The sequence below is a fragment of the Geotrypetes seraphini genome, chromosome 1 (genome assembly GCF_902459505.1).
Source record: "Geotrypetes seraphini chromosome 1, aGeoSer1.1, whole genome shotgun sequence".
Classification (NCBI taxonomy): domain Eukaryota; kingdom Metazoa; phylum Chordata; class Amphibia; order Gymnophiona; family Dermophiidae; genus Geotrypetes; species Geotrypetes seraphini.
Window position 1 is genome coordinate 482,136,526 of NC_047084.1, and position 10,497 is coordinate 482,147,022.

The 10,497-nt window shown below is 44.2% G+C and overlaps 1 protein-coding gene across 3 annotated transcripts in view; it reads left to right on the forward strand.

Moving 5' to 3' along the window:
* The window catches only part of JAK2 (Janus kinase 2), a 298,615-nt gene that overhangs the window by 48,023 nt on the left and 240,095 nt on the right, over positions 1-10,497 (forward strand). For 2 of the 3 annotated variants that reach the window (XM_033925632.1, XM_033925622.1), the window contains one exon: positions 8,246-8,484. In XM_033925632.1, coding sequence (XP_033781523.1) covers positions 8,262-8,484 — 223 coding nt within the window. In that variant the 5' untranslated portion in view covers positions 8,246-8,261. Of the gene's footprint in view, positions 1-8,245; positions 8,485-10,497 lie in introns of those variants that run through there. The other variant, XM_033925643.1, reaches the window with a different exon arrangement.

Genomic DNA, 10,497 nt, shown 5'->3' on the forward strand with positions numbered 1-10,497 from the left:
AAGATTTAGAAGTGAGTGGGTTTTTTTAGATTTGAGATTATATTGTAAGTCATTTTCATGAATCGGTCCCCAGATGTAGTCTCCCATCATGTTCTCATTATATTGTCCTTGATAGTGGCGTTCAAATTCTACTATATCCTGGTGGAGTGCTCACCTTGCTTCTCTGAGTAAGCTCCCATGTTCTCCTTGAATGTCTCAAGATGTGTATCAAGGACATGGACTCTGAGAGACATCCTACAGCTTATTTTACAGTAATTCTTCATCATATTCTCAACCAACTCTATATAGTGACCTTGTGAGTGCCCAGGAAGCTCCGAGACACCGTGACAAAGCTGTTCCCAGCCACTTTCTCCTTCCTAGTTAGCTTCTTAAGAAATTCCTTGCACTCCAGGATCATCTTTATCTGTGGTCTGACAAAGACACCAGTTTTGACCTTTGCTTCATACAGATTAGTGAAGATGTCTTGAAGGTACTTGAAGGCTGCTGACTCCTTATCTAGATCTCTGACAAATTGTTTCATTAGGCACAGTTTGATGTACAATGGTGGCATTAGCACCTTCCAGGGATCCACAAGTGATTCCCATTTGAGGTTTTCTCCCCACAGAGAATTTGGTCAACTTTGGCCAGTCTTGCCTTTGGTAGTAGGCCTTTATGTCTTAAAGGCAGAGTAGCAGGAAAGTTGATAAAACATTGGGAATGCTACCATTTTGAAGTCTCCGATGACCTCCCAGCCTAGTAAAATCTTGAAGCTATTCTAATCCTCTTTGAGGTGCATTGAGTGAGCCAGTAGAAGAGATGGGCACTTATTCCCATTATGGAGCCTCACGGCTTTGATGCTTCTGGATGAGCTGTCAATGAAGAGATGCCACTCTTTTGGGTTACAGGCGATTCTTAATTGCCTCAAACAAACTGGTCACATTGTGGAAGTTCGTAAATCCATTTTGATGGGTGAAGAAAGTGGAAAAATCTTGGTGACACTTCCTCTGATATGTGACTTGCACTTTCATCCAACAAAACGTCAAACGCTCAGCATTGATCTTGGTGAGACCAAGATCTTTGATTAAGTCATTGAGGTCTTTTTGAATTAGATAGTATGGGTTTCTCTCATCAGCTGCACTACTGATATTGTAAACTGGATCTATAGCATCTCCCTCACTCTCTGACTTTTTGCTCTCTTCTGAAGACAGCTGCTCTCTCTGGAGGAGTGGATATGGTGAGCTCAGGGCAATGTGGCACCTGGATGATTGATGAAGGAATATCCGGATATGTGATTGCAGGTGTGTGCTTGCCAGTTTGATGTTTTGTAAGGGGCCACTGTGCAGAAGTAGCAGTTGCTTAAGTGATCAGTGGGTTCCCACCAAATTCTTGTGATAGTAAACTTCATAGCTCTCTTTTCCCCTCTGTACCATCCTGTAGAAGGATAAAATGAAATTGTGGTAATGAAAAGAATAAATTTATTTCACTTATGACTAATGTGTATGAGATTCTTGCAACATATTTCATATGTTTTCAGATAACATAGAAAATTTTTAAATTTAAATATTTTTTAAAAATTTAACATTCTAAGACATTTTATAGCAGAGATGATGAATAAGCAGTTATGGAAGGCCATTGTAGATCACCTTACAGTAATCGGGACAACTAATGAGCGATAAATTACCAGGGATGTTAAAATAGGTGCTTTACATTTGTAGTAGCTACTGGTAGTAATACTTAATTCTTTTATGTTTTCTTAAGATATGTGTAAATAAGCTACAAAGAAATACATGTACGCCCAAGAATCAGATATGATATACACTACTTTTATTGCAAATTAGGAAAAGTAACCAGGGACTGCTTTATCTGGTTAGAGGGACAGGAGGGAAATTTCCAGGGTGAACCTCCTCTCCTAAGGAGAAAGGATTCTCAGCCTGCAGCTACAAATTAATTAGACACACAGACTGTAATTTGATTCAGTATCCAATTTATTAATCAAAGATAGTAAATAAAAAGACAGTGTTTATGTCTGGGAGTATAGTTATCCTTTCTTCCTGTCCCTGTATTCCGAGGCTGAACTTCCTAACTATTACATGTATAACTTGCTTTATATCCCATCTGCTTTTTAACCATGTTAGATTATACAGTAACAAGATAAATCACAGGTCATTAGCTAAGAACTGACTGTTGAAAAACAGCTTAAGCAACATCTGCAATACTTCCCCTTCAAATTTCATGCATATATTTATTAACATAAGCTTTTAATTATCTTATCCTTTATTTTATCTTACCCTATTACTACAGCATATCTTAATACTTCCATAGCATTACAAAACTTGTACATTATCTCATCTCTCTGTTAGAATATTCCATGTACTAATCTTTTAATTCATTAACAAGCAATGTTTCTTTAATCAGCACTTTATAGCTACCTCTCTGGAGCATTTCATAGGTTACTTCCTACCTTAACTCTTAATCTATCATGTATGAAGTCTGTTCAAAATGTTCAAGGGCTGATTAAAAAAAAATTAAACAACCTTACAACTTACCTTATTTTTCGCTCCATAACACACACTTTTTCCAGTAAGTGCGTCTTATAAAGCGAAGATACAAATTTAAGCCCGCTACTGCTGCCGCTTCATATTTTAACCCCCTGCCACTGCCGCATATTTTTAAACTACCACCCCCGCTGCTGCATATTTACCCCCCCCCCCCCACTGCTACAACTTTAATCCCACCCAACTGCCCACTCACCGTCGTACCTGGTGGTCTAGTGAATTTCCTGGCCAGAAATGCAGAGTTCAAGAGCAAGCCCTCCACGCTCCTGCCTGGACCCACGCCGATCTCTGAATGGCTGCAGTAAGTTCTGCCAATTTTTTTGTTTTTCCTCCCCCGGGGGGGGGGGGGGGTCTCTGGTGCTGGTTCATTGGGAGGGCAGAAATTGTGCATGTGTAACACATGCACAGCATCTGTGCCCATTAAAAAAGTGCCGGTAAGAGACAGGTCTTGTCACCAGTTGCTTTTTTTGTGTGCATCAATCACTCGGGTAGTTTACATGGAGTTTTAATATTAAATAGCTAATTTGCATGGCCAGATTAGAAAATGGGCAATCGAGAAGAAAAACACGCAGTGAGCTGTTTTGTGCATCGAGTGGGCAAATGCAATCATCGCTAAAGCCATCAAAACTGGTTTAGCGATGATCGCTGTAATAGTTGTAGGAGCTGAACTGATATTGTAGTAAAAGAATGATGCAATTCAGAAATCTTTGCAGTAAAGAAAGATGCCAGTTCTGTAGAAGGGATAAAGCTACTGGTTCTACAGAATCACCCAATAGTTCTTTAACAGTTCTAAAGTTTTCTTAATTTGCTGAGAAGAATGTCCCTTTTCTTGTGGCTTCTATGATAAATGTTTGAGAGTTTCTCTCTAATTCATTCAGGGTGGATTTGATTTAAATCAAATTAATTTAAATCATGATTTCAATCAAAATTAAAATCACTAGTCAGACTTGATTTAAAGCATGGTTTGCTCATTGTGTTCACTGCCACTAAGTACTGTCCAAAAAATTGGGTTACGTTTGTGAGGACAAAATAGAGAACAAACACATAATCTCACCCCCACCTTGCCCCTGCTCCATCCAAACAGTCTCCTTGCCCTGCCTCCCACACAGCTATCAACTGTGGTATTCACTCTCTCCCTCTCCCCACCAGAGGAGAAAAAGAGTGAATGGTTGCATATTGGGCTGCTTCTTTTCCCTGTGGCTGCCTAGAGAACTGACTGCTCTTGGAAACCACAGGAGGCTGTAGATACCCTGCGGTTCATGAGCAATTGACTCTACACTGGTAGGCAGACATGGGAGGAGGAAGCAGCCCAGACATCTGGTAACCCTACAGAAAAATAATATTTTGTTTCGACAGTAACATGCAGCAATAATAACAAATATATTTTTATTCAAATATGGCAATTCCTCAAGACAGTCTTTAAGAAATATGATGAAATCAAAGCATTTACCAAACTGAAGATCCTGCCTATTCAAACTTGTGCTTTTTGTCATCTTCAGCAAAGCACTTCTCATCATGATGTTTCATTAGGGCCACCAGGCCTTGCATTTCTTTGTTGCAGTGTTTTACATTTTGTACACATGCCTGCCTTACCCATAGGTGGAGGAACATAATTAAAATATTCCCAAACTATATACAGTGGTACCTTGGATTACGAGCATAATCCGTTCCAGGAGCATGCTCGTAATCCAAAATGCTCGTATATCAAAGCAAGTTTCCCCATAGGAAGTAAGGGAAACTTGCTTTGATATGTTCACCCCCCCCCCCCCCGAGGCCAGCAGCGCTGCTCCCCCCCCCAAGAACCGGCATTGCTCCCCCCGAAGGCCCCCCCGCGAACCGGCACCATCCCCCCTGCGATCCGGCACCCCTCCCCCGCCGCGACCTAAGGTCCCCCCAACCCTCCCGAACCCTCTTCTTACTTTTCTGTAGCCTCCGCAGCGGTATCGGCATCAGCATGTCCTGTGCATGCCGGTGCCTGAAGATCTGCTTCCTGTGCTGGGCCTGAGAGTTCACGTTCGACGTGAGAGTTCACGTTCGACGTGAACTCTCAGGCCCAGCACAGGAAGCACATCTTCAGGCACCGGCACCACGCACAGGACATGCTGGTGCCAGTGCCGCTGCGGAGGCTACAGAAAAGTAAGAAGAGGGTTCGGGTGGGTTGGGGGGACCTCAGGTCGCGGCGTGGGGGTGCCTGATGGCGGCGGGGGTTTGTGCCAGATCGCGGGGGGGAGGGTGCCGGTTCGCAGGGGGGGCGCTCGCAAATCGAAGCGCGCTCGGTTTCCGAGGCGCCAATTTTGCGAATGTTTTGCTCGTCTTGCAAAACACTCGCAAACCGGTGCACTCGTAAACCGAGGTACCACTGTATATAGGTTTTCTTCTCCAAGAAGAAAATACCGTATTTTCACGTAGATAACGCGCACCCGTGTAAAACGCGCACACAGGTATAGCGCGCGGAAAACAGACATATATGTAAAAAATTTTTGTATACCGCGCACACCCGTATACCGCGCATGCTGCCCGACTCTCCTTTCGCCTGTCCCGACTCTCCTTACGCCTGTCCCGACTCCTCTGGCCACCCCGACTCTCCTTTCGCCCGCCCCGACTCTCCTCTCCCCCTTGAAGTCCTGTCCCCACCCTGAAAGCCTGATGCCCCCCCCAATGTCCGATTCACCCCCCCTGCACGATCGGGGCAAGAGGGAGCTCAAGCCCTTTTGCCCCCCCGACTCCCCGACACGATCGGGGCAAAAGGGAGCCCAAGCCCTCTTGCCCCGCCGACTCCCCAACTCCCCGACAATATCGGGCCAGGAGGGAGCCCAAGTCCTCCTGGCCCTGGCGACCCACCCCGCTAGTTGTTCGGGCCAGGAGGGAGCCCAAGTCCTCCTGGCCCTGGCAACCCCCTACCCCCACCCCGCACTACATTACGGGCAGGAGGGATCCCAGGCCCTCCTACCCTCGACGCAAACCCCCCTCCCCCCAACGACTGCCCCCTCAGCCGACCCGCGACCCCCCTGGCCAACCCCCACGACACCCCCAGGCGCCTTAGGCCCCACCAGTAGGCGGAGCTTTGGGACGGATGGGCCAATCCGGCCTCATTCCATCATTGGCTGCCTGCCGGACAGGCGAGTTTGGCTCCCGTCTGTCCGGCCAACTACACAAAGGTACGGGAAAGGGGGTGGGGGTGTCGTGGGGGTTGGCCAGGGGGTTCGCGGGTCAGCTGGGGGGGCTGTCGGAGGTTCTTGGGGGGGGCGGTTGTTGGGGGGAGGGGGGTTTGCGTCGAGGGCAGGAAGGCCTGGGATCCCTCCTGCCTGTAATGTAGTGCGGGGTGGGGGTAGGGGGTCGCCCTGGCCAGGAGGGTTTGGGCTCCCTCCTGGCCCGAACAACTAGCGGGGGGGGGGGGGTCGCCAGGGCCAGTAGGACTTGGGCTCCCTCCTGGCCCAATATTGTCGGGGAGTTGGGGAGTCGGCGGGGCAAGAGGACTTGGGCTCCCTTTTGCCCCGATCGTGTTGGGGAGTCGGGGGGGCAAGAGGGCTTGAGCTCCCTCTTGCCCCGATCGTGTCGGGGAGTCTGGTCCGCCAAGAGGAAGCAGCAGGACACCGGTAGGAGCTTCTACATGATGGGGGGGGGGTCAGGAGGCTGTGGGGGTGCAAGCAGTCCTGCGGGGGGGGGGGGACTATGTAAAAAAAAATTTTGTACAACGCACAAGGGTATGCACGGTATGTAAAAACCATGTATATCGCGCGTGTTATATGCGAGAAAATACGGTAATTTGATAAATCTCAGGCTGTACACACAAAGATCAAGACTTGTGGATTATTCTGCTCATAAGGTTTCACTTTCATTTTACTGCTTATCTCTCCTTCCTCACACTTAACTCCTTGTGCAGATATATAAACTTAGCACTTAAGAGGTAATGGGTTGATTCTGTGTATATTGATTTGCAAAGGAACAATGGGGCTAAGGTCTTTCTCAACTCTGTATATTTTAGAACATTTTTTGCTGTGAAGAAGAGGCATGCTCTCTCTGCATACACAAATTCACAGTTTTGAGAAATGCAAAACTAAGCATCTGTGATATCTTCTAGATAAAAAAAAAATGTCTGTGACACTATGAATGGATTAATGGAATTCACATACCAGAAAATTCAAACATTGCATGAATATAGAGCCTCATGCTACATAATTAAAAACAAATCCTTATTTCATGATGAATAACTTTTGGAATATAATATATCTTAAATAGGTGGTTCTAAATGTGTTGCAGAATCTGGTGGACTTGGGGGCAATGTTGCCATTGCCCTTGCAGCAGAGAGATTTGGGTTGTTACTCCCATCTATTTTATGGTTCCAAAGAAGGGTAGCATATTCTACCCAGTGCTGGATCTCAAGTGAGTCAACAAGTCTTTGAGAGTGAGTCATTTTAAAATGGAGACTTTGCGATCTGTCATTACAGCAGTCCAACTGCAGAAGTTCCATACTTCCTTGGACCTCATGGAAACCTACATGCATATCTCCATCTGGCCTCATCAGCACTTCTTGAGCTTTGCAGTATTGGGACTACACTCCAAGATAATGGTGGTAGTAGTGGTGTTTCTGAAGTAGAAGGGCATCAGAGTACATCGTTACTTGGACAATTAATTGGTTTGGGCTGCCTCCTTGTTGTACAGCTCTCGAGTGATGTCTTGAATGATTGAGTTTCTCCACACAATTGGGATGGGTTGTCAACCTGCCCAAAAGCCATCTGATTCCAGACTGGATTACTTGGGAGTGTGGTTTGATACATGACAGGGATAGGTGTTTCTGCTGGATCCCAGGAGGTAGAAACTTCAGGCTTATATTTGTCACGCGCTCCAGCTCTTAGCCACAAGGGCCTAGAATTATGTACAGATCTTGGGGTCCATGTTGGCCATTCTAGAGATGACTCCCTGGACAAAGTTACACATGAGGCTTCTGCAGTGGATTCTCTTAGCATGGTGCCCCAGCTTTACAGGATTATGAGTGTTGAATCTGTTGGTCGCCCATAGCAAAGAGCAATTGTGTTTGTGGGCTGCTGCCATGGTACTCGTAGGTTTGTCATCAACTGTGGTAGACATATTTAGACTCAAACTTATTTCAGGCCTACAGGAATATGCTATGCTGTTTGCTTTGTTTTACTTTCTATTTCTTTCCCTTGTCCTTTGTGTTTATATTCAGGCTTTTTCCTCTTGCCTAGATCTATTCCCAGATGCCTGTATTCACTTGCCTTTTTTATCTTTGTACTTTCAGAGAAAGAAACTTGGCTGTGTGTTCATGTATACTACCTGCAAGAGGTGATCCAAATCATCTCCATATACTGTTATTAACTGACTTCTTGTTGTTATTTTCCTGTTTTAAGAACATTTTAAAATTAAACTTATTTTTTAATCCAATTTATAAATGTTTTTCTAAAATTGTCAAATTTTAATGACCCTAAACCCAACCACTGCAGCTACAGTCCTATGCTTTGGCCACAGATTAATTGTTATATGCACTTCCCAGCTATTGCACAGTATACAGAAGAGAGCCTTAACAAAACTTTGATTGCCAAAGTTCCTGATACCTTCTCTTTTTACTGTTATAAGATTCATTATTATTTTGCATTGGAACTGAATTTTCTGAAGGTAAAAGTAAACTTGTAACAAACAGTGAAGTTAATGTTCCATCAGCCTTTATAAATGATTCTTTTTTCCCTTTTCAGATAAATCTCTGATAAAATGATGGCCTGCCTTACAATGACAGAGATGGAAGAAACTGCAACCACTACTGTTCACCAAAATGGTGATCTTCATGCAAATGCAAATACCATAAAGCCATCAGAACCAGGACTTCAGATTTATCTTTATCATTCCTTGAGAAAAGCAGAAGGAGATTATCTACAGTTTCCAGTCGGAGAGTACATTGCAGAAGATATTTGTATTGCAGCAGCTAAAGCTTGTGGTAAGAAGTAATGGAAATGATAAACGAATTTAACTCACTAGAGTCTGGTTCTCATTCTGAAGATTATAGATATCATGTTCCTTAAATGTTTTTTTATATCGGTGGAAAATGCCATAATCAGACAAAGGTTCTATTTTAAATACTATGTAGCTTTGCTGTTACATTAGTATTTGGATCTTGCTAGTATGTGTCCTTTAGTAATTGCTCGTAAGATCAGACTCACAATGCATTATCTACATGTCTAGTCACATTAAGATTTCTTGATTAAAGATGATTTTCTAAATGAAATTTGTACATAAGCAATTGTCAGTGAAAAATAGAATAGAAGCACTTATATAGATACTTCATGAAAATAGTGTTTTGTTCTCCAAGTACAAGCAGGATGAAGATAGTCTAATATCTGGAAGAAACATCTTAAGGGAGTCTGTGCAGAACATTTCCTGCTCTACTCTTCTAAAAGCCTTTGGCATCATTGCATGCACATATGCACATCTTTCCACTTGCTTCCATTTTGCAGGGCCCTCAGATGGGTTGTCTTGGGTGGAGGCCAAGAAGCATCTTACTTTGCTACACCTTGCAGCATGCAATTCACGTATCTTTTTTTTCTTGAAAATTTTTCTAGCATGTAAGTCCCTTTGTGTAAGTAGTCCTTTCTTAATTAGGGTTTTTTCCCACAGCCTACTAGGTTCTCCTATGCCTTACCTGCTGGCCAGGTGATTTTTTTTTCAAACTTGAGCTGTTTTATTTTGTTGATGCCCTAAGTGGCTCTAAAATGTGCAATAGAAACTCTCAGTACCCCAGGCCTAGGCCTGACTCTTAGTTGCTCAAGGCAGGCACATGCTTCCTAGAAAATACTTTGCTCCCGATACATCAGTGTTACAGAAGGTATCTTGGATTTCAAATAAAGGAGCACCACTTCCAGCATGCACATAGTAGAGGTGGCCCTAAAGATTTAAAATGATGGTACACTTTTGACTGTGCTGGGTTCTGTGGATGATGTCACCTAGATGTGAAAAATGTTTGCTTGCTGTCCTTGGAGAATACATGCTACAAGTGAGTAACTTATTCAGTTGGCTAGCAGACCGAATCACCTTCACTTAATACCCAGGCTGGGCTTATTCTAGAGGGTCATGCCTCTAGAATAATGTTGGAGCCATGGCTGTATCAGTGGCCCATCTGAGATCAGCTATCATAGAGGAGATCTGCAGTAGTGCTGCCTGATTCAGTAAAAAATTTTGATTCGATTCAGCCTATTTAATTGATTTTTCGATTCGATTTTCCTGCCCAATTGGGTGGATTTTTTTTAAACATCCTGGTGGGTTTATTTTATAGCCTCTTCACCCCTTTTGCCCTCTCCTACCCACAGTGGTCCTGTGGTGTAAACAAAATAAACAAAAAATACTTTTCCTTTCTCTGTTAAATCCTAGCTCATGTTCGCGGTCTAACACCAGCTGTGGAAGGATACACATTTTCAAATCTGATATATTGTAATCACAAAACAGAAAACAAAATTATTTTTCCTACCTTTTGTTGTCTGGTCATTTTTCAAATCATGTTGGTCCCAGGCTCTGGTTGCCTTCTGATCAGGCTTTCCTTCTTTCTCCGTGTTAACCATCCATCTTCCATCTCTGTCCTCCCCTTCTGTTTCCCTTTCCTCCCCCGGAGGTCTTACATCTTTCCTTTTTTTATCTCCATCCCCCCGCAGCTGCAGCGATCCACAGATCCACCATCTCTCCTTTTCTCAACTACACTTTCATCCAGCATCTCTCTTCTGTGTCCCTGTTCCTGTGCTCCCTCCATGCCCAGCATCACATCTCTGTTTCATGTCTCTCCCCATATCCAGCTGCTTCTTTCTCGCCTCCTGTATCCCCTTCCCCAGGTACAGGCTCTCTCCTACTATCTCTCCTGTCCCCTGCCCACCTATTTTGGAGCAGTATCTGTCCCTCTTGTATCCTTCCCCTTGTGGTCTTGCATTTCTCTCTCCCTTTCTCCATTAGTCCAGCACTTCTCCTC